Genomic DNA, 27,210 nt, shown 5'->3' with positions numbered 1-27,210 from the left:
AGGGGCGAGGGGGAAGGGGAGGGTAGGGGCGAGAGGATGGGGAGGGAGTGGGTAGGGGCGAGGGGTGAGGGCCTAGCCAAAGGGGAAGAGATAGGGTGGGTAGGGGCGAGGGGATGGGAGAGGGTGGGTAGGGGCGAGGGGGTGGATAGGGGCGAGAGGTGAGGGTCTAGCCAAAGGGAAGGGATAGGGTGGGTAGGGGCGAGGGGGAGGGTAGGGGCGAGAGGATGGGGAGGGAGTGGGTAGGGGCGAGGGGTGAGGGGGTGGGTAGGGACGAGGGCAAGGTGAGGGGGTGACGGGGAGGGTAGGTCTAGGGTGAGGGGGTGATGGGGAGGGTAGGTCTAGGACGAGGGGGTAGGTAGGTGGGAGAGGGAGGGCGAGGGTGAGGGTAGGTGGGAGGGCTAGGGCGAGGGGTGGGTAGGGGGCTAGGGCGAGGGGTAGATAAGTGAGAGGGGGAGGGCGAGGGCGAGAGGGGGTGGGTAGGGGCGAGGAGGAGCATAGGTCTAGGGCCACGGGGTGATGGGGAGGGTAGGTCTAGGGCCAGGGGGTAGGTAGGTGGGAGGGGTAGGTGGGAGGGCTAGGGCGAGGGGTAGGTAGGTGAGAGGGGGAGGGCGAGGGCGAGGGGCTAGGGGCCAGGGAATAGGGGTTGAGGGCGAGGGCTAGGGGGCGAGGGGAGGAAGGGCTAGGGACTAGGGACTAGAGGCTAGGGGCGAGGGACTAGGGGCTAGGGATTAGGGACTAGGGACTAGGGGCGAGGGACTAGAGGCTAGGGGCTAGGGACTAGGGACTAGAGGCGAGGGGCGAGGGGGAAAGGGGGAAGGGGAGGGTTAGGGCGAGGGGCCAGGGGCGAGGGGATGGGAAAGGGCGAGGGCGAGGGGAAAGGTTAGGGCGAGGGCGAGGGTAGGGGCGAGGGCGAGGGGAGAGGGGGAGGGTAGGGCGAGGGGAGGGGGAGGGATTAGCTCGAGGGTGAGGGGGAGATGGGAAGGGTAGGGTGCAAATAAAGAGCACGCAGCTATCATGAGCAAGAGAGATATCATGATCTTGGAATTCATCTTGCAGGACGGGTTCGGTGAAGGGAATTTGCTAGACACAGAGGAGAGCTTTGTTCTGGTCTAAGAAGCAGACACCGAAGGGGTTGATGTTTGAAGGGGGGTGAACTCCTGTAGAAGAGATTTCTTACTGCTTTTATGCTTCTTCATAGGCTCACGTGGCACATTAGATTGAGTTGCTGTGGAATCATTTGAAGAGGGTGTTCCTTCAAGCAAAGAGTGAATAGAGACTCCATAACAAGGCATAGATTTGGTAGCCTCCAACCACTCCAATAGATCTTCGTCTGACCCTTCAGGTGTAGTAGGCTATTCTTGTTCAGGGTTGGTTTCCATTGACAAAGAAACTTGCTGCACCACTGGATCCATACCTCCTTCCAAAAGGATGGGTTGCATCGGGGAGCTAGAAGTTTGTATCCACATTGCGTCGTTTCCCCAATCATGAAGTGCTTTAGTGTGTCGCAGCCATGGTCTTCCAATGAGCAAAGGAAATCCGCCCTCAACCTGGGGAAGACGAACCACCACAAAATCCAAGTTAAAACTAAAGTTTTGTACCTGCAGAGACACATTGTCCGCGATGCCCACTGGGTATACTATTCGTTGATCGGCCAATGTAACTGTGAAGGGAGCAGGGCGAGTAGGCTGTAGACCTAGAGCTAACATAGTGAACTCGGGCATCAGGTTGATGCCAGATCCACCATCCACTATCACTCATGAGAATTGCCTACCCAAAACGGACACTGTCAGCGAGGGATTCTATAATCAGTGAGTGGAGCAGCAGGATTGGATATCATATAGGACTCTGATGGTCGCACTGGGAGGTGCCCTCCACTAGGACCTGCTCCAGGATAAAGTGATTGAATCACAACAAGGGTGTCACTTCTAAACTTTGCATCTAGTCGCAGCATGTCATAGAGGGACACTTGTTGTAAAGTGTTCTTCAAGACTGTCTCTGCTCTAAGCTTCTCTTTTTCTACCTGTTGTTCCTCTGGTACCTTGATCTTCTGTAGATCGGAAACTGCTTCCAAGAAAGCTTCATCAATATCGGAGAGCAAAGATTTGGATTCTTTGATGGCACTCGGGGATGGCTTGTTAACAGCTGCAGACGAGGTATCCACTGGTGTGAGATTGTGTGGGGGAGTTGAACTTGTTGGAATGCTAAGACCGAGAGCGGCTCTCTGGGCCCGGGTGTGGACGCCCGATGGCTCCTCTACCAGCTGGCTGCGGCAGCTTATTTTTAGGGGTAACCACATGGGTAGAAGGGGGCGGCTGAGAAACAGTGCTAACTGCTATCAAATTGAGCTTGGGAAAGGCAAACTCATTCTGGCTTTGACTTGGGTTCGAAGCCGTGGATGCACGAATTTTAGGGCAATCCTTACTGTAGTGATCCTTCATAGCAGGGCAATGCCGGCAGGGAGGGGACCCTTCGGGCAGAGGGCATTTGCTTTGGTAATGACCATATTCCCCGCATCTGTAGCACAAAATGGGCCGATTCACTGGACGAGTCGAAGGACGAGGTGGTCCTTGCTCTATGGAGTTAGAGGTGGAGGCATAGAAGCTGTGAGGTGGGGTGTGAGCATGGGTGTGATTAAAGCTCTGAGAGGGAAAAGTGCTTTGCATACCTTGCATTGGAGGGGCTGTCAGCAAAGTTGGCATATGGTGTGGATGGCCACAGGGAGAAACCATGTTGGATGCAGGTGCTGGCCCTTGCTGAAGAGAAGGACCAAGACCTTGCTGTTTTTGTCGCAATCCCTTGAGGTAGTAACAGTCCTTGTCCTCATGTCCAGATTTTTCACAGAAGTGGCAATAACCCCGAAGGGGACATTCATGTGGAGGGTGCCCTGGAGAGCGGCATGAGCTACACCAAGCCGTAGCCTTGGTCTCTTGCTGACACTTGAGCTCTTCTAGCTCGCGCTTAATCTGTTCCAATGCCTCGTGATGTGGAGGCTTCTCTTGTCTAAGAGAGAAGGACCTCTCCTCTTGAAGAGCTCGCTGTAACTTTAGGGCTTCCAGTTCCCTGCGTAAAGAAGTTAAAGGATCATAAGGACTTTCCAAAAACACAGAGGGGGTCTCCATGTGAGGGGCGTTGGTGAACAGCTTCCTAGCCCCCTCTATCCTCGAAGCAACTGCAATGAACTCCTCAAGAGTGGCGTCGGGTCGGAGACTCTCTCGTAGTTTTTGCTGAGAACTTTTGGGAAGCGCCTTCTCCACCTACTTCTTAACCATGAATTCACCGAGTTGCTGAGGAAGCTTGGCAACCCTCTAGAGACTTGGTCTTAGTCATAAGCTCTGCAAAAGTCTCCTCTGGCTTGAGCACCATGTTGGCCAACTCATCCAACACCTTCTCCTGGTAGTCACCTGGCCTGAAAGCAGCACAGAACTGTTGTCTTAAGGCTATCCAAGTTGCAAAATGGTTCTCTGCAAACTGGCTGTACCGTTTGTCTGCTAAGCTGTCCAAGATGGATGGAAAAAGTACCAGATAAGAATCTTCTCTGTCAAGACCACGTCCTCTACAAAGAGATACGAACCTCCGTGCATGGTCGTCAGCACGGAGGTAGGGAACTTGATATTTACCTTGGCCAAAACACTAGCTAACGGCTCCATGGCACCTTGTGTAGCCTGTTGCACAATAGCCTGCTATAGCAGAATAGGAGAGAGCTTTACTGGAGAACGTGATCGAGAAGATGCGGGACCGGATGAAGGAATGGGTGATGTCGTATGTGTAGGTATAGGTGATGAGGTTGATGGACTTCTACAAGGTGTCAAAGGTCGTCTTCTGTGATAGTACTTCAGAGGGCTCAGTAGTGCGCTTTGACGCTCGATTGACCGCCTTGTATGGGTCATGCAGCGACCACCAATCCAACCAACTTTGGCAAAAGGGGCCCTTAACTGTGGGCTGAACAACAAAGGTCTAGACTAGGACAAGTGAGGATAATGACCAGACCACCTGGTCCAGGACCACCAATGACTAGACCACCTAGCTGGACCAAGACGAGGAGAACCCAGAGACTAGGGACTAGACCAGGACCAGAGACGAGGACCAGAGACTAGACCAGGACGAGAGACGAGGACCAGAGACGACGACGAGGACTGGTTGGACCAGGGCTAGAGAGGACCAGACCAACAGACTAGCAACCCAAATGCAAGCAAAGGGGCGAAGCTCGGTAACAACGAACTAGCTTCACGATTTGCATCTCCACAGAGAGTGAGACTTCATGTGAGGTCCCACCGTGATCGCCAAAATGAGAGCACCTGTAGCGTGGATAATGTGTCGTGCTCTCTACAGTGTGGGTGCCCCTCAGTGCAATGTGCGTGACAATCTCACTCAAACAAATGGAAACTCTCTCAAACAGAATGAAACACAGAAACAATGGATAACAACAGAGACACAACAGTGGACCAGAACATGTGGACTCGACTAGCTCAAAGAACCATGTACAGGCTCTGGCGTGGCAGCACACTCAGCTCCAACCCACGATTCACAGGTACAAATGGGGGCGTCGAGGCTCAGATGTGCCGGGATGGTGAAGCAATGCTCTGTGTAAGACTCGCTACCTAGACGATGCTAGACCAAAGGTGAAGCCCATCCTGCCGATGACCAACCGCTACTACTCATATGTAACACCATAAAGGGCCACCAACGGCTCATAAATGTCAGCCATGTGGTGACCTGGCCACAATGTCCACTAGACCACCGTCGATACCCTGCCACCACTGCCACGTGTCACTCCCAGCCCAGAGGATCCGTCCAGTGTGAAACAGCCTAGACCAACTGTACTAACCATGTCCTCTGAAAGTGACATTGTAGCCTGCTACAAGAGCAAGCGAGCCTTGCCGCAAAGGTAGAGCGATTGCAGGCGACCTCGGCCATCTGCAAGATTCTCGGCACCCGGCCTAGCAGAGGAGAGCTGCGAGACCTTCTCCAAGCCCGCCTTCTCGCAGAGGTGGAAAGGATCTTGGATGTCCAGATTCTTGGACGGGGTTACTATCAGATCGAGTTTGAGTCCTTCGAGATGGCGGCTAAGGTCATAGCTATGAGTCCACTGGCCATCCGAGCATCACATGCCCACTTTCGACAGTGGCGACATGGTTTTGACCCAGCTTCGGATGTTCTAGTAAAGGAGACAGACATCCCCATCTCAGTCTGCTTTCCGGGTTTACGGAGGGAGTACCTACCACTTCTTTCCAGGATCGGTTTCGCCATTGGGACTGTCGTGGAGACACCTCGTACGGCAACATCAGTAGCTTCCAAGGCGGCTCGCATTCCCTCAGTTCGAGTTTTGGTCAAAGATACCCACACGCTCCTGAAGGTTATCCTTTTACCTCGGGTGAGTGGGGGTTGGTTTCGACAAAGTGTGGAGTACTCGGGCCTCCCGAACCAATGCTTCATTTGCCGACAGATGGGCCATCTAGCGAAGGCCTGTTCATGGAGGAGGCCGCGACCTACACCACAGCCTCAGCCCCCGCCTGCTAGGACTGGCCCGCAACCACAGCCAGTGGCACAACGTACAGATGCAGAGCCACCCTCCGAGCCTGGGGCTCCAACGGAGGAGGGGTGGCAGCAGGCCCGTGGCCGCCGACGCTAGGGGCTACAGCGTCAGCCTGGCACTCAGAGTGGTCCTCAGGTGCCTACTCAGCAGCAGTGGGTTCCCACGGGGAACCGTTTTGGTCCTCTTGAGCAGGAGGAGTTCCCTGCGCCAGCCCCCACCTCCGCTTCTCCCTCGACAGCCGCTCCCCCCCCAGAGTTCCCCGCCTCTTCCTCATCCTCCTCGCCTTCTGCTCCCGTCGCCTCTCCACCTCGCCCCTCTACCTCTGTCGCCCCATCCCGCCCCTCTTCTCCTCCACTCTCCCCAGCTCCTTCTCCCCCCTCTCCTGCTCCAGTTTCTCAGTCGGCTCAGGAGACTGGTCCCTCTCCGATGGCTAGGAGATCTCTTGGCAGCGCCTTTGCCGCGACTCGCCTAGCGAGAGACTGTCAGCCCTTCTTGCGGCCCCCTCTGCAGATTCAGACATCCTCCCTTGCAGCTATCCCTCGTGGGTTGACGTGCATTGACATCCGACGCCGCTGGGACTTCTTTGACAACGGGTTCACTCGTTTTCTCGGCGATTCCGCAGTAGACCATGAGGCAGCCTGCTTCAGGGTCCATGTTTTTTTCCTTGCCGCTAGGGGGACAGAGGCCTTGGACTCAGCGGTTGGTTTCTCCTTCCCCCTCTGTGGTAGGGCCGAGACAGAGTGGTCCCTTGACTTAGTGGTGGGAAGGTTGCATACACAGGTCTTAGAGTTCTCTCACCACATGGGAGAACTTGGAGTTACAGATATGCTGCAGACTTTGTGGCCATTGGCCAAGTTTGCGGTGACACCGCCAGACTCAGCAGGATGTAGGCACATTGTGGTGTACTTCTTTGTTGATACGCAGTGTTTGCCGTGCTATGAATACATTCATAAGGACTCCTGGACAGAGGAGGTTGCGTTACGCACGGCTCGGTCTGCTTGGGCTTGGGCTAGGCACTCACTGCAGTCACGCCTATCTAGAGGACGCTCGGATGCGGATTACTCCCCATCCAAGCCTACCTCGAAGATAGCCCGTCTTGCTGTTGTGGCAGCATCTGTTCTCTCTCAATCCCCATGAGGATCGTGTCATGGAACGTGCAGGGACTAGGTGGGCCCCAGTTTCAGCGACAGCGGGACCGATTGCGTCAGGAGCTTCAGCGTTGCCTTGTGGGAGGAGAGATTGATCTCCTTATGCTTCAGGAGCACCATCTGTGTGAGAGCCGCATTCGGCCATGTGGTCAGCTTTTGCGTGGACGATATGATACTTTTTGGTCAGCTGCTTTTGGACCTAGAGGCATCCAGGGTGGGGTATGTATGACTATTGCGGACTCATTGCAGCAGGCCATTGTGGACAAAGGGATTATTGTGCAAGACAGGGCTCAGTGGATTACTATGCAGGTTCAGGGTAGCCTAGTGGGTTTCCTGAACATCTATGCGCCCAATGTGGCGAGTGCTCGTGCAAAGTTTTGGTCACAGATTGTCGAGTCTCTGCCGCAGGCAGATCACTGGTGCATAGGAGGGGACTTCAACATGTTGGAGGACCCTTCTGACAGGATTGGTGGCAGCCATGCTACTGTGCATGGAGTCGAGTTGGCAGCTTGGGAGAGGTTTTGTATGACTCTGCGGGTCTCGGATACATGGCAGCACTCTGGTTTTGTGAGGCCCCCAGACACTCTTGCCTTCTCTCGATCGGACCACAGAGCGGAAGGAGTGAATCTATCGCGGATAGATCGCTTCTACACTAGTGACCACTTCAGTGACTTGGGAGGGTCAGTGGGCATCCTGGCAGGGACCTCCTTCTCGGACCATGCACCAGTGATCCTCACAGTGGCAGACAAGCAGAGGATGGGGAGCACGATGCTTCGCATCCCAGAGAGGGTCTTGTTGGACTCAGCACTCAGAGAGAGGGTAGAGGCTCTCTGGACAGAGGGCATGGACAGGCAGGATTCTCCTGCTGACAGAGTGGCCTCAGGCCTAGCTCAGATTAGCCATTTTTTTCTCCAGGAGTCTCTGGCTTGCCGGGCTGCAACGAGGGACGCGGAGCAGCGTCTCAGACGAGGCATTGCTTCACTACAGAGGATACAGGAGCAACATCCAGACAGTCCATGGTTGGAGGAGCAGTTACAACATGCTCGACAGGAGCTTGCTAGCACAGAGGAGAGGCGTCATGAGTTTGCCTTTCACCGACAGGCATCTCAGTGGACTCAAGTGTGTGATAGAGTGACTGGTGCTTTTTTTGAGACAGTGGGACCTCAGCACTCGCATGCCAAGGTCATTCAGTTGAGGAGGCCCGATGGGTCAGTTGCTTGTGAGCCCGGGGATATGCGTGCAATTGCTACTGACTTTTACCATAAGTTATTGTCGGCTGAGCCGCAGTCAAAGCGGCAGGATGCATGCAGGGAGCAGGTTTGGGCACAGATGCCATGTCTTGTGACATAGGAGATGCGCCAGAGGCTAGAGATGCCACTTCAGCTTGAGGAGCTGCACACAGCTCTTAGGGCCCTTCCTCGTGGTAGCTGTCCAGGTGAGGATGGGTTGACTCCCAACTTTTTGTTAGAGTACTGGGACCTGCTTGGCCCAGATCTTTGTAGTGCTTTTCAGTACATTTTGCACACAGGAGTGAAGCCTGAAAGCATGAGTGAGGGCCTGATCTACCTCATTCTCAAGGAGGATGGCTCCTTGGATGAGATTCGACAGTGGCGCCCCATCACCATCCTCAACTCAGCCTACAAAATTCTTGCCAAGGCTCTGAGTTTGAGGATTCAGCCACTTTTAGAGAGCTTCTGCCCTAGCACGGCTCCGTGGTGAGGACCTTGTGATTCTTCTTCTCGATTTTGAGAAGGCATACGACCGAGTTGATTGGGACTTTCTAGACGGCACTCTCCGCAGGATGGGCTTCTCAGATGCTTGGATCAGTGGGGTGTCAACTTTGTACAGACAGGCTCACAGTCAGGTGCTTTTGGCAGGAGGGAGAGGTGAGCGCTTCATGCTCACACGCTCGGTCAGACAGGGTTATCCTCTTGCCCCCTTTCTCTTTCTGTTCTATGTGGAGGCGATGAGCAGATTTTTGGTGTCACAGCAGGTTGGTCTTCAGGGCTTAGCACTCCCTATTCGGGGAGAGGAGCTACTGGACGTTGAGTTTGCCGATAACTCAACCTTGTACTTAGATGGCCAGGAGGCCAATCTTCACAGATGTGAGCATGCTTTGGAGACCTTCTGTTGTGCATCGGGCGCACTGATCAACTGGAGAAAGACAGTGGCTTTCTCGGTTGGTAGTGCTCCTGTGCCAGATTGGATGCCACGAGAGGGTTTCAGGTGGATTCCCCCAGGGACTGCAGTCCGGTACTTGGGTTGTCAGGTTGGTTTGGACTTGTCTCCCGAGCAGCAGATTGCTCCTCTTCTCCTGTCCATCAGGAGAAAGCTGTTACAGTGGAGCTCAGCACGACTTTCGCTGGCTGGTAGAGTAGTAGTTGCCAACCAGGTGTTGTTGGCGACTATGTGGTACATCACTTCCTGCTGGATCTTCTCGAGTTCTTGTATCAGCCAGGTAGAGAGGCTGATCAGGAACTGTCCGGTACTTGGGTTGTCAGGTTGGTTTGGACTTGTCTCCCGAGCAGCAGATTGCTCCTCTTCTCCTGTCCATCAGGAGAAAGCTTGGGAGTGTTGTCCACTGGCACGAGTACAGTGGGATCCTGGTGAGTGGCTATGGAGGGACCCCTTCTCTTCTGCAGACCACCGAGGAGTCCCCTTCTTTCAGTACACTGTTCGGCTTGGACGTCATACACTTGCAGCACAGAGAGAGGCCCGTCCCGCTGCAGCACGTAATTGGCAGGAGGAGGGCCTCACAGCCGAGTTCTTGGCAGCCTTTTGGCAGAGGCTGTGGGACTCCAGACAACCGAGGCGCGTCACTTTGTTTCAATGGCTGGTTGCACACAGAGCTACAGCAGTAGGGAGCTGGCTTGTGCATAGTGGTCTCTCGGCCGCATGTGCAACCTGTGACCAGTTGGTGGAGAGTCAGCGTCATTGTCTTTGAGACTGTCCCTCGGCCGAGCATGTGTGGCTACGAGTTCTTCGGCTGATGCCTACGCTCTCCACGGCTAGACAGTACACTTGGGGGGCAACGGCTTGGTCCACTCTCACGGCCTGGCACTTCAATTTGAGCTATCTTCCACTAGCAGGATGATAGTGATACAGGGGGGGCGTCCTACACTCGAGCCTGCTACAGAGCTTACTCCACAAGAGTGGTGCAATGAGAGAGAGGAGTGTTGGGAGCTCATCAGTGGCCTGACACTATGGTTCATCTGGCGGGCCCGCTTTTTTCGCATTTTTGAGGCCCACTCTGTGCCGCCAACAGAGACTGTTCGTGACTTTTGGCTAGAGTTGATCCATACTCTCAGAGGACAGCTTGAGGGACTACAGGGTAGCTCCGACCACATGCGGGAGCGCCGCGAGGCTTTCCTTCGACTCTGGCGCCCTGGGCCTTTCTACACCATTGTCCACGGTGTGCTTAGATGGCACTACCGACCACCTGTGTGGCTCTTTCCTCCTCCCATCCCTTGATTTAGCCTCATTGTATATATGTTGTTCTTTCATTGAGAGAGTCTCCCCATCATGTTTGTTGTAGCCCTCTCTTGCAGAGGTGGTTGTAGCCCTACGGGCAGCTTTCATTAACTAATAGAAGGATCTTTTTCTCGAAAAAAAAAATCATGGATCTTCATGCGCTACGCTATCTTCTGAATAAACCCCAAGTTGCAAAAAGAGTCTGGAGGTGGCTACTGATATTCCAAGAATTAAATTTCAACGTAGTTCTCCGTCCAGGCAAGCGACACGTCATGGCCGACCACCTCTCTCGCGTACACACAGGTGAGCCCAATACTGGGGTTGATGATGACTTTCCGGATAGTCATCTCTTTAAGGTCGACACAACCCCGGAATGATATGGAGATGCGTTACATCTACTCTCTACTGGCCTATATCCTCGGAATGCTTCTCCATTGCAAAAAAAAAGACTCTATCTGAAGTCTAAACCCTTCTCTTTCATTGGCGGACAGCTCTACAAACCTGGGCCAGATGGTGTGCTACGCAGGTGCGTCTCCCCTCATGAAGTAGACCACATTCTGGAACATGCACACAGTCCTACAGGCGGCCATTACCCTGGTCACATCACGGCGCAAAAAATCTTATAAACAGGCTTATGGTGGCCCTATCTATTCAGAGATGTTATTGCTCATGTCAAGATTTGTGATGTCTGTCAACGATGTGCGCCCAAGCCTAGCAAGCAATCCAATCGCCCTCTGCAGGTATCTATGGCGTGGTTGCCCTTTGAGCGATGGGGCTTGGACTTTGTTGGTCCAATTGCTCCACCTGCTCCACTGGGCAATCGTAAGGATCTCCTGGTAGCGACAGATTATGCAACAAAGTGGGCCGAGGTGGTGGCTGCCATTGACTGTACGACCGCCACTGTCACAAAATTTTTGTATGAAAATATTTTTTGCAAGTTTGGGTGCCCTTTGGAAATCACAAGTGATCGGGGTAGTCATTTCGCCAACGACCTGATCTCCACACTCCTCACGAACTACAAGATTTTTCATTGCAAATCTTGCTCTTACTATCCCAGAGAAAATGGGCAAACCAAGAGCACTAACAAAGTGCTAATCGCGCTTCTCAAGAAAGCTTGTCACCTGCATCCAACTTCTTGGGCTCAAGCTATCTTCGGCACAGTCTGGGCTTATCGCACCTCCTTCAAAGCAACCACTAACCACACCCCATTCCAGCTAGCTTTCGGTCTAGAAGCACTCGCACCATATGAGTTCAACTCAGGCTCAGCAAGAGTGAGAGGCGTTCGCGTCACAGCGGGGATTGCTTCCGTAAACCTCTCATCTCTCAAAGTTAGAAGAAAGCAGGATGTTAGCTTCACATGCTCTGCAAGCCGAGCAACTTTGTCGCAAAGCGTGGCATGATCGCCATCTCAGAAATCCGAAAATAACGCAAGGAACACTTGTGCTACTCTATCAAGCTAAATATCTGAAAAAAGCCAAGAAGCTGGTCCTAGCCTGGCAAGGGTCATTCATGGTACAAGAGATGTTGCCACAGGGGGCTGTCCAGGTAGTCACTCTGGAAGGTGTTCCCTTGCCACTGGTAAATGGATCCAGAATCAAGTGCCATCACTCGCCCTGACTCTTTAGAAATCTGGTCATGTTATCCCTCCCACCAACAACCGTATAACTGTCCCGTCCTCAGCTTCTCTGGCTTTCCATTTTCCCTCTTCTCAAGTCTTCCTCATGTCAGTTCTCATCTCAGTTGTAATCGGTGTTATCTTAAAATTTTCCTTGTATTACTGCGTGCATCCATTTCCCTCTCATCTCATTGATATAGTTCGGTTTTTGGAGTCCTACTATGATCCAACTTGTTCTTTTTAATTATTTGAATTCACTCATAGATTGGATTGTCATCCTCCTGTTTCTGTCTTTGTGTCTGTCTGTATCCCTAGGCATCTCTATCTCAGTGTCCTTACTGCTCTGTCTCTACTGCCTCTCTACCCTTGTGGATTTCTTCAATGTCCGAGGTTCAACTCTTGTCGAATAGATCTTTGATTTTATGGTATTGTTCCTAGGACGTTAAAACCTACTCTGCTGCATCTCCCTCCCCCTCTCTGTCTTATGGTGCGCTCTCTCACACACACACATTATTTCTTTGCCTTTCTTGTGCGATCTCTTTGTAACGCTCTTTCAGCATGCTTCCCTCTTGATGCCCTCCTCCGTTCATTGATTCCACTTCCCCCTCTCTCTATACACACACACACACACACACACGCAAGTTTGCTCTAACTATTCGGATCGCCCACATCCTAGTTGAAAGGAGAAGCAGATACAATTTTTCTATTTTGCCAGCACAATAAAATCTCTCTCTCTCTCTCTCTCTCTCTCTCTCTCTCTCTCTCTCTCTCTCTCTCTCTCTCTCTCTCTCTCTCTCTCTCTCTCTCACACACACACACACACACACTGTGCCCCCTTGCTCCCTACCCGTCCATCACTTTTTTTTGAAAACCCCCTTTCTCCTGTCCCCCTACCCTCTCCCCCCTCTCCCTATCTACCCCTCGCCCCCTACCCACCCCCCCATCTAGCCCTCGCCTCCCTACCTACCCTCGACCCCCTCACCATATCTAATCGATCGCTCTTGCCCCTAACCCCTCGCCACTCGTCCCCTATACCCGATCATCCCCTACACACTCCTCGTCCCTCCTCGGCCTTATCCACCTTCATCTCTCCCCTCTCGCCCTATCCAAGCGTGTGTTGTCACTGCAGGCGTGTGTGCTCTGTCTGCACAGGTGTAGCGATCAGAGATTTACGAGTCTGAAGGGGCACTGGATTGGATGTTTGACTTCCTCATCCGTCTGTCTTTCTCTTTCTCTGTTGTCGCTTGAGAAAATATCTAGATCCTCGGCCCTGTTCGCAGTGCTTTGCACGATCAACTCAGCTCTCAGGACCTCTCTGCACACAATCAGTGGCTATGGCAAGAGGTAAAAAATTGCTGCGGAGGAAAAGGAATCAACCACACAAGCATGCTAATTATGAAACTCAAACGAAATCAGAACCTAGCAGCCATGGGGTCATGGATACGACATCCAGTGCTCCATCTAACGAAAGTTACAAGGCCTCGGCATCAGATGCAGATTCCAGCTCCGACTCAGACAGTGGTAGCGGCTCAGACAATGATAGCTCAAGTGCACAAGAGAAGGATCCAATAGGGAAAAGGAAAGTCATGAGTCACATGATCAGTCATGAAGCTGCAAGGCCTGAAAAAACAAAACACAAAACAAAGTTTTCACTCAATATCACATGTAGCAGCCCAAGCCATCTCTTATAGATGTTCTCTCACAGGACCAATTGGACTTGGGTGTCAAATTGCTAGCTAAAGCTATCCATCCTGATGACATACAGTCGGCATGATTCATGAAATGCTGAAAATTTTTCCCAAAGTCAGAGGACACACTTTGACAGCGGCACGTCTAGGACATGCAATGGGGATGACCAACTTTCCCTCCTTGCAGCCGAGTACTAGGTCTTATTCAAAGCTCTCCAAAGCTGATACCACACAAGCATGCAAGGCATTGTTCGAACCCGATCATCGGAATCTGCAGTATCACAAAGCTCTCTTAGCAGTATTCAGATATTATTTTTTAGTGAGAGATGCTCAAGGACCAAAGGGGAACTGCGAAGTACCTACCACATTCCCACAATGTGATGGTCTTTATTATCTAATTAAGAACATACCTTGTGGGTTTTATCAGATCCTCCTTACATCATTGCAAACCAAGGCAAAAAGGTCTAGAGCACAAGTACAGTCACCTCAATCTAGCTTCCAATGTTTTGCCGCGCCACTACTGGCTTGGGTGATAAACATCCGCATCAACCCTCTTGAAGTGGATGAGGATGCAATATTGCCACCACAAGCAAAAAGAAAGTCTCTTGGCACAGATGATCAAAGTGGTAAAAGATACGGCAGAGACATTACGACCTCAACCATTTTCAAAGAGCCAGACTCGGGTGACGCATCCTCCACGACGTCCTTCTTCTACCTACGTCCCCCTCTCTACACTGTCGGAGGCCGTCAGAAGCTCCGCTGTTCTTGATACGCCCACTCCTGTTACTGAGGCGATCTCTCTCCCCTAGGTACCTCTCCCTACTGCTCCCGTCTATACTGCTGCCACTGTTACCACACCTTTCTCACCACCTGTAGTACCCTCGTCATTCTCTCCCATCTCCAGCTCACCCATTGAACCTGCTACCGCTGTCACCATGACATCCACTGCAGTGCCTCTTGGGCCACTCCACACCTCCAGGTGCTACTACTGATTCTTCCAGTGGAACAGACTCTACCTCGTTGTTCAAAATCTCTCAAGAGAACCTGCAGGAGTCAAGAAATGCTATTGCAATGATTGAACTTGGTTCCGAGAAATTAGCAACTACCCACCAGAAGCGCTCCGCCACATATGCGGCCATGGAAGGCTGCTTGCGAGTTGTAGAGAGTGTCATTGCTGATAGAGATGCTACCATTTTCACCTTGCGTAAGGCTTTGCATGTAAAGTCCCAGATAATTGATGACCTCAAAGCTCGAATGCAAGGATTTTGGGATATGCTAGTCCAAGGGTACATGGGTTTCAACAGCAACCTCAGGCTACCATGGGATAAGGGTGGGTTCGTCCCCCTAGATCAGTACAGACGCCCATTGGATATGGAGAGTATAGTCACCGACAGTTTGGGGAGGTGCTCCATCACAGTAGCAGTTTGACTACTACCCTCAGGGATTTCAGCAACCTAGAACCTTTGGCTCCTTATCACACATGTCATTCTCATAGACGGCTTCTTGTGACGGCATCGCAGGCGCACATCGACATGGGTGTGCGAGTCGACGGCCTCAGTACACTTCGGGCCAAGTACTCCCATCCGCCGAGCAGCAGGTGGCTGCTCCTTTTGCTGAGAGTCGGTTTGTGGAGAGCACTCATAGAGTCTAGAGTTTTGCCATCGATCTAATGGCTCCACCTCCAGAGTCTGATACTTCAAGTGCAGCAGTGGCCACAACTCTATCTCTTGGATGACAGATTCAGGAGCTCACCATTGTACATATGCAGTACCTAGTAGTTTTCTTTCACAGTTTTTCAGTATTTCTCTCACCGAGATGGTGAGCGGTCTTGTGGCGGGCAATCTGTAGCAGGCTACAGTGTCACTTTCACAGGACACACAGTTAGTACAATTGGTCTGGTCTGGTTCACACTGGACGGACTCTCTGGGCTGGGCAGTGACACGTGGCAAGGATACGGACGGTGAACATCGTGGCCAGGTCACCACCACCACTCAGTTTGGGGATAGACTTAGGTGGCTGACATTTATGAGTCGTTGGTGGCTCTTTATGGTTGTACATATGAGTAGTAGTTGTTGGGTCATGATTATCATCTTCTTCATATACGGTCCAACGTCGTCGTCTAGAGTAGTGAGTCTATACACAGCACGTTTGCACCATCCCTGCACATGTGAGCCTCGACACCCCCATTGTACCCGTGAGTTCTGGGTTGGAGCTGAGTGTGCTGCCACGCCAGAGTCTGTACCGGTTCCTTTGAGATAGTCGAGTCTATATGTTCTGGTCTTCTGTTGTGTCTCTTGTGTTGATTTGCTGTTATCTATTGTTTCCTGTGTTTCCATTCTGTTTTGAGTGAGATGTCACGCACATTGCACTGAGGAGCACCCACTGTAGAGAGCACGACACACTATCCGCGCTACAGCTCTCAAGATGCAATCGTTCACTATTTTTAGACATTGATGTGTCTATTTGTGAGCTCATTGGCAAATAGTTTTGTCTAAGACACCTAAAGATAGACTATATTGTCAAAAAGATTAACTGTGCAAAAACTGGGGCAATCCATCCAAATAAGTTAGAAGGGTATACTGGGTATTTCAGAAATTTGAGGGATATTTTGTGAATTTCTACAAATTTCAGGGGCATTTTGGTAAATTTCCCTTAAAACAATGACATACTGAGCTGCAAACATCCCATAAAGTGACAAATTGGTAGAGCTTACAGTAAGTGTTCAACTTTAAAACTCTTCCAAGAACTATACCATGACATGATTTTCAAAAGCACAGGCTCACCTTAAGAGTGATACTCTGAACATTCCTCGTTCTGTTCCTCAGCGAACTCATACTGTACTTGGAAAAATAATCAAGCCTACTGCCAGCCTTTGGGACACCAAACTTATCGTGATTGCCTCGTAGGTCATAGAAGGCATATGCCGGAAGGCCACTATCAATTATCACTTTGCTAATTGCTTGTCTGTACTGAATCCACTCTTTCTCATCTTGCCTTCGGCTGGTGAGATCCTTGCTTTTGGCGTCTGCTCCATTTTTTTTGAAATACCCACTTCTGTCAAACTCCCAATATAGTGAAAGGCAGAAAATTTGAACACACACAAAGCAAACAAATTCCTAGATAAATGACGATAAATAGCTACATTCAAAAAACCTAGAGCATGATCAATCTAGTATTATCTCCAAGGCCAGCATGCACATTTGTGGAGAAAAGAAGAGGAAAATAAGAGTCTGTTTGACCACAAGACCCACATATTACACATCATCACCTTACATCCATGCATGCATAAACATCAACCTATACATGCCAATTTGTGCAGAGACACAAGCACGCACAATTAAAATCAGCGGTACACATGCAACAATCTACCGAGACAGAACATTGCTACATGCAGATCAATAGTGCCAATACAAACTCGAGATAAAAGTCAAACTAGGAGCACAGCCTCAAAATATGCAAAAATGCCTTTGCACTTGCATGTAACACATGGACATGTCACATAACCATCAATTCACTATGATGTCATCAGCATTGCAGACAAATAAAAGGTGACTATCAAGTAACCATCTACACCCATCAAAGCCACAACCTACACAGTCATGTCTTTTAATTACGAGTGTGACCCATCCTCCGGACGAGAGAGAGAGAGAGAGAGAGAATCAAAGGTAGAGAGAGAGAGAGAGAGAGAGAGAGAGAGAGACACGTGGCGGATGTTGAGCTACCCAAAGCCCCCATTATAAATCATCTAATTCAGTGCCAAGGTTGGTTGGTTCAGATCTCTCTCTCTCTCTCTCTCTCTCTCTCTCTCTCTCTCTCTCTCTCTCTCTCTGACCTCCCTGCCCCTCCCACCCCTTGTCGCACTGCCTTCCTACCCCTCCCACCCACCTGACGTGCTGTCCTTCCCGGCCCTTCAAATCCCGACGCGCGGCCCTTTCCCCCGCCTCCTCTCCCTCTTTGTCGCGCTTGCTTCCCCCTGCCCTCACACCCCCCTCTGTCGTGCTGCTCTCCTGCGCCCCTCCCACCTCCCTGCCGCCTTCCCACTCCCAGGTCTCCCGAGAGAGAGAAGAGAGAAACCCCCCCGGGCCACCCTCTCTCCCTCCCAACCCCTCGCCTACCTCCCTTTTCTCTATCACGTCAGCAAATTTCCAGAATTTCAGCTGCAGAATACCCGAGTTCAGAAATTTCAGAAAAGCTCAAAATTTCAGCTGCAGAAACTGCACACAAGTTCAGAAATTTCAGAATTTCAGATTGCAGTTAAGAAATTCCAGAAAGTGCACAGATTGTGGATATATGCGGAGTGCACATGTATGGATGACATGGAGAGTGTAAACAAATGCCATAAGCAAAGTGGCAAAGACGACCCTATGGAGGATTCCATTCAAAAATGCAAAGAAGAAATGTGCGAGACCGTTAACAAGATTAATCGCAACCTCCTAGGCACAATAAAGATACTTGAAGAACGCACGTCGATCCAAGAAAGCACGATAAACACAGTGTCAAGATTCAAGCAAGTGGTATCGGGTCCGATAGATGCTCATGGTGCAGATTGGCTAGCGAAGACCTCGTCCACCTCTTCATGGAACGCCCAGCGATTAGAGGCCTGCCAGGGAAGGTGTGCAAATGGATACAAAGAACGTGGAAGATTCGTTTTTTCAAGAAGGATCTATGTCTAGGTGGGAAACAATTTCGAAGTCCAGGCTCCAGCAATTCTAATTTGTACTCAAATTGTCAGTTGCTGTTTTTTCAGCAACATCTCGAAGGCTCGGAACTGTCGAGTTTTTGATAGCGACCTCTCAGTGGCTAGCTTCTTAAAGATTGTACAAGAAAGTAAGGAGATACTATGAAACCGGCCCATGGGGCGGTAGACTTTGGCCTTCACCCAAAATTCTTTACTTTAGACACACACAGAGAGAACGTGCGAAGGAAACCTGTGACGGGAATTAACACTTAAGTACACAAACGGCTCGGAAGCTAGAATGCCCCGAGCCAACGCCGACAACCTCTAGGCCCCAAAATTGGCACCCCTTTCCGTATTTCTTTTTACTTTGAGAGGGTAAATTACAAAGTAGAGTCCTGAAAATCCTTTACCTGTATCCTGCTAGATACTACTAGTTTTGGCCAAATTTCGGCAACATAACAACGCCAAAACTTGCGCGAAACCAATTCCCCTGCTGGAACTCACTTCCACTGACGTATACCCTCTAATTCCTGCCCAAAAACAGTAAATTCAGCACGCTGTATTTACTGGTTTTTGCTCTGTATTTAGCCCCAAACAGTCCCCTAGCTGTCCTCTGCCAATGGGGCACAAATCCAAGGGGTTCTGGCGTCCGTATGGCTGAAAAACAATCAATTTACAGAGCATACACAGCGCTGAATTCGCACCTGTACGGTGAGGCTATGACCCTCACCGGTGCCTGCTTTGGAGTAGCAGCTAGCTACCCCTGTTCCTGCTCAAGGAGGCTCTTGCCTCAGCACAAAAGCATGAAACCACACAGTTGTACATCAGTCAAATGAAGAGCCCTCTTGTGGGGCATCACATAACTGAACGTAGGGGGGAGAGAGAGCAGTGTAGCGTACAGGGCATCACTCCTAGCACCACACTATACATGAGAGGGAAAGAAAGCACTCCATAGCTCTTAACCTGTGACAGGAAGCAAATGAGCCCTCTCCCAGCTTAAAATTCAACGCCCTTTTTCCTTTGTGAGGCAAGTGCATGAAAAAGTACCACTTGGCGCAATTACAAGCCATCTCCCGTTTCGGGGTTGCCGCCTAAAAATCTCCTGAGTGGTTGCCCAATTGACTTCGCGGCAGAGTTGTTAAATGTTCCCCTGGTCATACCGAAGGTAATGACGCGAACACATTTCATGGCCCAAAATAGCAATTCCCTAATTCTTAGGAAAGGCTTCCGTTGGGCTCCCACTGGTCATATGACCATCTATCCTCATTGGGACTGCATCCAAAAGTGCAATGTGGCCCAACTGTCAAATACTTTCCGTTGGTAGTCCCACCTTGACTTTATGCCTTTATTGAGTTCACTTCCTAGTATCCACCAACTTGCTAAGTGGGACGGGGGGACCTACATGATCTTGCTCTGAGCCTAGACATCCTCTTACTATACGAATTCCAATGCCGACCACTTTCCGTCTGCGGGTGAAACTCCTGTTCACATTGGCCATACAATGTCTGACCGTTTGCTACTTCAAAAAGAGGGCCTCAAAAAATAAAACAAAAATCATTGGAAAGAAACCAACAACTGAGGTTAGCTTTTGCCACGTCCTAGTGACATAGTTAACAGTTGCCACGTCCTCGTGACATACCCCCCTCTTGAAATCGCAAACGTCCTCGATTGCATACCATAAATACACGCCACTGATGATCTTGTGCTATCAACACTCTTTTATCATCGCATGTATCCGCAAGAGAGGTCGTACACATAGATACAAATGACTTAATGAGACCTTCATACTTTTGTTATTTCCATCTATTACACTGAATTCATATGTACATTTGATGTGCTAGCTCTATCATTACCCCTCCTTTGCACACATTGGGATGGGGCATAAGTAGGCTATAACCCAAAGGCTTCAAGGTAAAGCTGCAATACATTTGGTGACTCTGACAGTTCATGCTCTTCCATCCACTTTGCATCCATACGCGGATAGTTCTTGAACTTCACCAAATAGCGTCTTGCAACCTGTCCTTTAACTTTTCTATCGTTATGTGCCAAAACTTGCTCAGGTACTAGGATCTCATCAAGTTTCTCAACTTCTGGTTGATCCTCATCTGGCATATCTTCTGGCACATCACCCACGAAGGGTCTTAGAAGACTCACGTGAAACGCATTATGAATCTTCCACGCATCATGCAATTTCAGCCTGTAAGCCACATCATTGATCTTGTCAAGCACTTGAAAAGGCCCATAGTAATGCATACTGAGCTTAGAAAACAGCCGTTCCTTGTCCTTCATCTTCTTTAACCTTGCCTTTTCGAACCTTAACAGAACCCAATCACCAACTGATAACAACAATTCACGATGGTGACGATCAACAGCCTTTTTTTGCTTTGCCCGAGTCTTCTCCAAGGCAATTTTAATTTTCTTATACATTTCATCCATGTTCTCAACATATCGATCTGCCTCAAAGATTTTGTCCTTTGTTTGCAAAATGGGAGGAACTTTTTGCCGCCTTCAACAATCTCGAAAGGTGCTTTGCCAGTTGACGAATGCACCGTATTATTGTACCCATACTCAAGCATAGGCAAATACTGTTTCCACTTGCCCTTATTATCTGACACATAACATTTCAACAGATCTAAGACAGTAGAATTAGCCTCTTCCGATTGTCCATCAGTTTGTGGATGAAACGAAGACGAGAACTTGAGCATAGTGCCCATGTTCTCAAACAATCCTCTCCAAAACAAACTAGTCATGCGAGGATCACGATCACTATCAATCGATTGTGGCATACCATGGTACTTAAACACATTGTACATAAACAAACGTGCCATCTGATCACATTTTATCTTCTTCCTGATAGGGATAAAATAGGCCTGCTTGCTGAACCTGCAGATAATGGTCCATATGCCATCATTCCCTGTTGGCGTTCTTGGAAGAGCAAAGATAAAGTCCATAGCAATGATTTCCCATGGCTTATCCGGAATCGGCAGTGGTTTGTAACAACCCTTGTGCCTTTTGCCTGTAAAACTTGACCCTTTGGCAAATTATGCATGTTTGCACAAAGGCATCCATATCTCTCCTCAAGGTAGGCCAATAGAAGAATGTCTCTACCACTTTAACTATCGCATCAATACCACGATGCCTTGCATACGGTGGGACATGACTCTCTTCCATGACCTTATGTCACAATGGTCTAGTAACACAAAGTCTGCCATGCATCATCATAAAACCATCTCTGAGGAGGTAGTGCTCATGATGTTGCTCCTCTTGCAACTGTTCAAAGATCCTTGCAAAATCTTCATCCATAGCATATTGTTCCTTCATGTCATCTAACTCATGATGATAGGGAATTGACATAGCTGAAATTTGTGGCTTCCTTGATAACGCATCAGCCACAACATTCTTCTTGCCTTCCACATGCATAATCTAGAAGTAGAACATGGAAAGAATGTTTACCCATCGCATATGCTTTTCGGATAACTTTGACTGTGTCAAGAAGTATTGCAAGGTCTGATGATCTGTTTGGACAACAAAATCAGCACCTAAGAGGTAGTGCTTCCAACTGGAAAGCGCATGAATCACGGCCAAGAGCTCTTTCTCATAGACTTGCATAGTCCTCTCTGGCCCTTGCAAAATTCGGCTTTCATAAGCCACTACCCGTCCATCTTGCATTAGCACTGCTCCGATGCTACTGCCACACGTTGTGAGGATTCTAGGTACTAATCCTTTATTAAGTACTTAAACTCATGATTAAGACTTAAGAAACTGAATTGAACTCAAAGAAAGACTCAGAAGACTCTGTGTTTGATTGATTGATTGAAAGTGTGATACAAGAGCTCCTTATATAGGAGACGAAGAGACATAAATGAAAAGACACGTCTCATGGTGAAGAGACATGACTTTAGATGTAAAGACACATCCTTTCGGCGAAGAGCTGCAACCATTGGGTGAAGAGTCGCACCCGTACAGCGAAGGGGTGTGACCAGTTGTCGAAGGAGTGTGGCTTTTGGCGAAGAGGCACGTCTTTTGGGCGAAGGGGTGTGACCATCCAAGCGCAGGGGTCCTCCTTGGCATGGCACTTCACGTATCTGTATCAATGAGTAAGTATTGTAATGTAGTTAAGTCACAAACGTGACCTTCCCTCCCTCTTAAATAAAACCCATGTGTCAAATGAAAGTCTGCCGTTTGTCGAAGAATTCTTGGAGGAGGTGAGGGTATTGTTGCATTTCTTCATCAGTTTGCCAAGTAGAATCTGAATCATCTAAGTCCATCCACTTAACAAGAAATTCAGTTATGATCTTTTCTCTAGTTTCTTTTTGACGAACATTGAGAATCTTTTGTGGGACAAGAATAATGTGTTCATCTTCAATTTATGGCACATAAGAAGATAAGTCTGTAACAGGCGAATCTCCTTGAATTTACTGTTTGAGCCAGGCAATGTGAAAAGTTGGATGAACTTTTCCCCATGAAGGCGAAAGTTCGAACTTGTAGCTGAGGACTGAATTCTTCTTGATGATCTTGAAAGGTCCATAGAAGCGAGGTCGCAATTTTGGGAAGACTGACTTCACTGCTTTATAGCGATGAGGTGCTACATACAATAAGACCGAGTCACCTTCTTTAGATTTTGCATATCGACGATGCTTATTTGCCTGCTTCTGATAACTTTGTTGAACGTGTAGCAATTTATCTCGAATCTATAGAAGGATTTCTTGAACCAATTGATCTGCTAACGCTACTTTGTGTTGAAGAACGAAGTTCGTAGGCACAAGAGGAGTATGCCCATATGCTGCTTGAAATGGTGTCATTCGAGTTACCGAATGAGGAGAGTTATTATAAGCAAACTCCACAAGTGGCAAATAATCCTCTCAAGATGCTAATCGAGTCTGAATGTAATGTCGAAGCATCTCTTCTAAAATTTGGTTCACTCTTTCTGTTTGACCATCTGTTTGAGGATGGTAGGCTGAACTGAACAATAGATTGGTTCCAAGAGATTTGAATAGTGATGTCCAAAAATGTCACGTGACACATCCAACCCTATGTGTCCGTGGACAAGCTATAGCATGATCAGGGTTCAGTCAGTCCAATCAGTCTACATTAGAAGTGATCTGGCACTTTTGTGAGTCTATTCGTAGACCGTGCATGCTCAGTCACTTGGTATAGATGCATATCCTCCTGATGCACACAGCATGATCATCAGTATTCCCTTCAGAATCCATTAGATTCCATCAGGGGAATTTTCCAATGCATTTAGCCTATTTTCCCTATTTTTGGTATTTTCACTTATTATTTTTAAGTGACTTTCCAACAAAAGTAGGTAGGGCAATTTTGCTAAGTTAATATATAAGCAAACCCAAGTTAGCATTTTCTGGCAGAAGAGGCAATAGGAGCACATGCTCAACAGGCACCTTCTGAGTAGAACCCCAGCAAGAACCCCTAGCGTTTTTGGTCCCCATCCTCGCCACACATCAGCCTCAGCGTTTTCAGCTTGGATCATCGCCATCTTCTCTGGCAACCTGGAGTTTTCAAGAGCAGCACATTACCGCAGTCTCCGACTCTAGCCTCTTGCTATCGCCCTCTACAAATAGCATTTTTCAGCCCTCTACAGTCAGCGATTCAGCCCTCAAGAGGAGCAGCGTTTTTCAGCTTTCAGTCGTAGGAACAATCAGTGTTTTCAGTACCCTGTTGCCGGAGCTAACCAGCATTTGCAGCCCTCAAGGTACAGCAGCAAAAACGCAGCCTCATAGCAGCATTACTCAGCGTTTTTCAGCATTTTCAAAACGCAGCCTCAGCCATATGAAAACAGCCCCAAAGTTTGTAGATTTCAACCCCCAGTTCTCCCAGATTTTCAGCCATAGACTCCTTGGGGACAGCAAATAGAAGAGCATCGATTTCAGCCATAAAGTCTTCATCATCGTCACCGACATAGTCACGAGTTGCATCAGTCCATGCATCATCATTGTACGCCTTTGTGCAATCATAAGTAGACCACTCTCGCCGACGAGAGTGGGGCCTTTGGAGGAGGGTTTTACAACGTCTCTGGTGCCGTATCTCTCTTCTCTCTATCTCTCAGTCTCATACACTTGCACGCACAGTGTCCATTCACTTTGTTTGTGATCATAGCATTCTCTCATTAAGAACGGAAGGCTCTCCCTTCCATAAGAACGAAAAGGAACCTTGAGCATAGTTCGGAGCACTCATCTTGAGCAAAGCGCAAACAATCATTCCGCTACACCTAACAAGAAATGTCCTCTAAACTTTGGATCTCTATCGGATATGATGGATTTTGCTAATCCATGCAATCTGAAAGTATGTTGTACGAACAATGTTGCAACATCCGGAGCAGAAACTATTTTCTTGCAAGGTATAAAATGCGCCAACTACCACAAGAATTTGAGCATTGCCTTCAGGGGATCGAGGCAAAGTGGTAATAAAATCCATGCTGATACTTTCCCATCTTATGTTAGGCACGGGTAAAGGTTGAAGTAAACCTTGCGTGTCACGTGACACATCCAACCCTATGTGTCCGTGGACAAGCTACAATATGATCAAGGTTCAGTCAGTCCAGTCAGTCTAGATTAGCACTGATCTGGCACTTTTGTGAGTCTATTCGTAGACCGTGCATGCCCAGTCACTTAGCATAGATGCATATCCTCTGGTTGCACACAACATGATCATCAGTATTCCCTTCAGAATCCATCACATTCAGTTAGGGGAATTTTCCAGTGCATTTAGCCTATTTTCTCTATTTTTGGTATTTTCAATTATTATTTTTAAGTGACTTTCCAACAAAAGTAGGTAGGCTAATTTTGCTAAGTTAATATATAAGCAAACCCAAGTTAGCACTTTTTGGCAGAAGAGGCAGCAGGAGCGCATGCTCAACAGGCACCTTCTCAGCAGGACCCCAGCAGGAACCCCCTGGCGTTTTTGGTCTCCAACATCGCCATACACATCAGCCAGCGTTTTCATTTTGCATATCGCCAACAACTCCCCAACTCCTGGCGTTTTTCAGATTGCATCATCGCCAAGCATTCCCAGTTACCTAGCATTTCTGACTTCAGCCTATCACTAGCGTTTTGGAGTCATTCCACTTGCAGATTCAGCCTAAGACATCAGGTGAACCAGCGTTTTTGGTTTTCAGCCATGCCGCAGCAGAGGAGCAGCGTTTTCAGCCCTATTGGACAGCAAACAATTCAGCCTTGAAGCATTGCAGAAGACCGCCATTTTCAGCCATAAAAACGCAACCAAAACAGTCATTTACAGCCACCGAAACAGTCCCGAAATTCAGCAGATAGAAGACCACAGATTTCAGCCAAAGTCGTCGTCGTCGTCACCGTCGTCGTCATCGGCATAGTCCAAGGTGCATCAGTCCATTGCATACGCATTGTACCACTTTGTGCAATCAAAAAGTAGACCACTCTCACCGACGAGAGTGGGGCCTTCGAAGGAGGGTTTTACAACGTCTCTGGTGTCGTATCTCTCTTCTCTCTATTCTCGTCTCATTCACTTACACGCATAGTGTCCATTCACTTTGTTTGTGATCATAGCATTCTCTCATTAAGAACGGAAGGCTCTCCCTTCCATAAGAACAAAAGGAACCTTGAGCACAGATCGGAGCACTCATCTTGAGCAAAGCACAAACAATCATTCCGCTGCACCTAACATTGGTATCAGAGCTTTGGCAGTGTTCTGTATCACTCAAGCAAAAAACCACAAGAATTTTTTTGCTTGTTGAGGTCGCACGAACCCAAGTTCGCTTGGGCGTGTCGATTCCCAATCCTGTTTTGTTGAAGAGTGACAGGAATCCCAAGAAAGAAGGGCTTGTCCAGCCTCATTGAGAGCGGACCGTGCACTTAGCGGCCGGCCAATCGACATGAGGTGGGAAAAGCAACCTTGGTGTGAGCGCAAGGCCGCCAAGGGGTGCGCCCGTGGAAAAGAGTAGAACTCGGGTGAAGAGAAGATCCTTCTCCAACGTGATTTGCAAGCGAAAGAAAACCTCAAGAACCTCAAGAACCCAAGACCCTCAAGAACCCAAGTTCCTCATGAACTTAAGAACCAAAGATCATAGTGCATGGTCGTCACCCGAAGCGGAATGGATACTTCGCATACAGGTGATGAGCATGGGACAGGCAATGAAGGATTCTCCCCACCAGGAGATTTTCCCAACCCTCCCCCGACCATCTACACCACGAGTTGTTCTAACTCCTATGGAGATGATGGTCAAGTCAATGATGGACATGATGCTGGCACAACAAGAGGCGACTCGCATTACGATGGAACGAAATGAAAGAAACGCACTACAACAACAAGAAGCGACTCGCCTTACTTTAGAAGCGAATCGAGTTGTGTTGGCACAGCAAGAAACCAATCGCCTTGCTTTCGAACGCGAGCGCGATGAACGAAATGAACGAAAAGAAAAAAGGCAGGCCGAGCGTGAAGCTCAAAGGGAGCTACGCACTCAAGAATTGCTTTCCCAAGTACTTGCCTCGAAGACCGAACCACCCAAAGATCGTGTGAGTTCATCAAGTGACGCAAGCCACGATGCGGATTCCAACCATCCAGTCACAAAGAAGTTGACTTTTAGTAAGTATGACGGTAAGATGGATGCTACCGTTATTCATTCTTGGTTGCATCAATTTAATGCTTATTTTGCGACAACTAAGAAGACAGGAAATAGCAAAGTTTTGACGGCAGTTATGTACCTTGCCGGTGATGCCATCAATTGGTACCACGCATGGCAAGAGACACAGCTAGCCGCGCACCTAGAGGAAGCCGACGGATTCACGCCCCTTTCCTTCAATTGGGCTGATTTCCAAGACAAGCTCAAGGCGCAGTTTATGCCACCTCAGTATCTCGCACGATTGAAGGACGATTGGCGCTCTCTTAAGCAAAATGTATGCCGGTTATGTCTTTTTCTAATCGTGTTTTGCAGCTAGGTACTCAATTACGAAAATCGGATGACGAGCGCAAAGAGACTTTTCTCTTTGGATTAGACGACTATATCAAGTTTGATGTAGAAGTCTTCGATCCAATAGATCTCAACAAGGCGGTAGTGATTGCTCACGCACAAGAAATGAAGCACA

The 27,210-nt window shown here is 49.0% G+C and overlaps 1 protein-coding gene across 1 annotated transcript in view; it reads right to left on the bottom strand.

The window, feature by feature from the left end:
- Positions 1 to 27,210, bottom strand: part of LOC147419875 (putative metallophosphoesterase At3g03305) — a 109,915-nt gene that overhangs the window by 13,270 nt on the left and 69,435 nt on the right. The window contains exon 2 of the mRNA XM_086506072.1: positions 16,239 to 16,480. Coding sequence (XP_086362198.1) covers positions 16,239 to 16,480 — 242 coding nt within the window. The remainder of the gene's footprint in view (positions 1 to 16,238; positions 16,481 to 27,210) is intronic.

Source organism: Adiantum capillus-veneris, chromosome 29 (assembly GCF_014529385.1).
Source record: "Adiantum capillus-veneris isolate H3 chromosome 29, ASM1452938v2, whole genome shotgun sequence".
Classification (NCBI taxonomy): domain Eukaryota; kingdom Viridiplantae; phylum Streptophyta; class Polypodiopsida; order Polypodiales; family Pteridaceae; genus Adiantum; species Adiantum capillus-veneris.
Note: the sequence above shows the minus strand (reverse complement) of the source record. Positions and strands in the feature narration are given on the sequence as shown.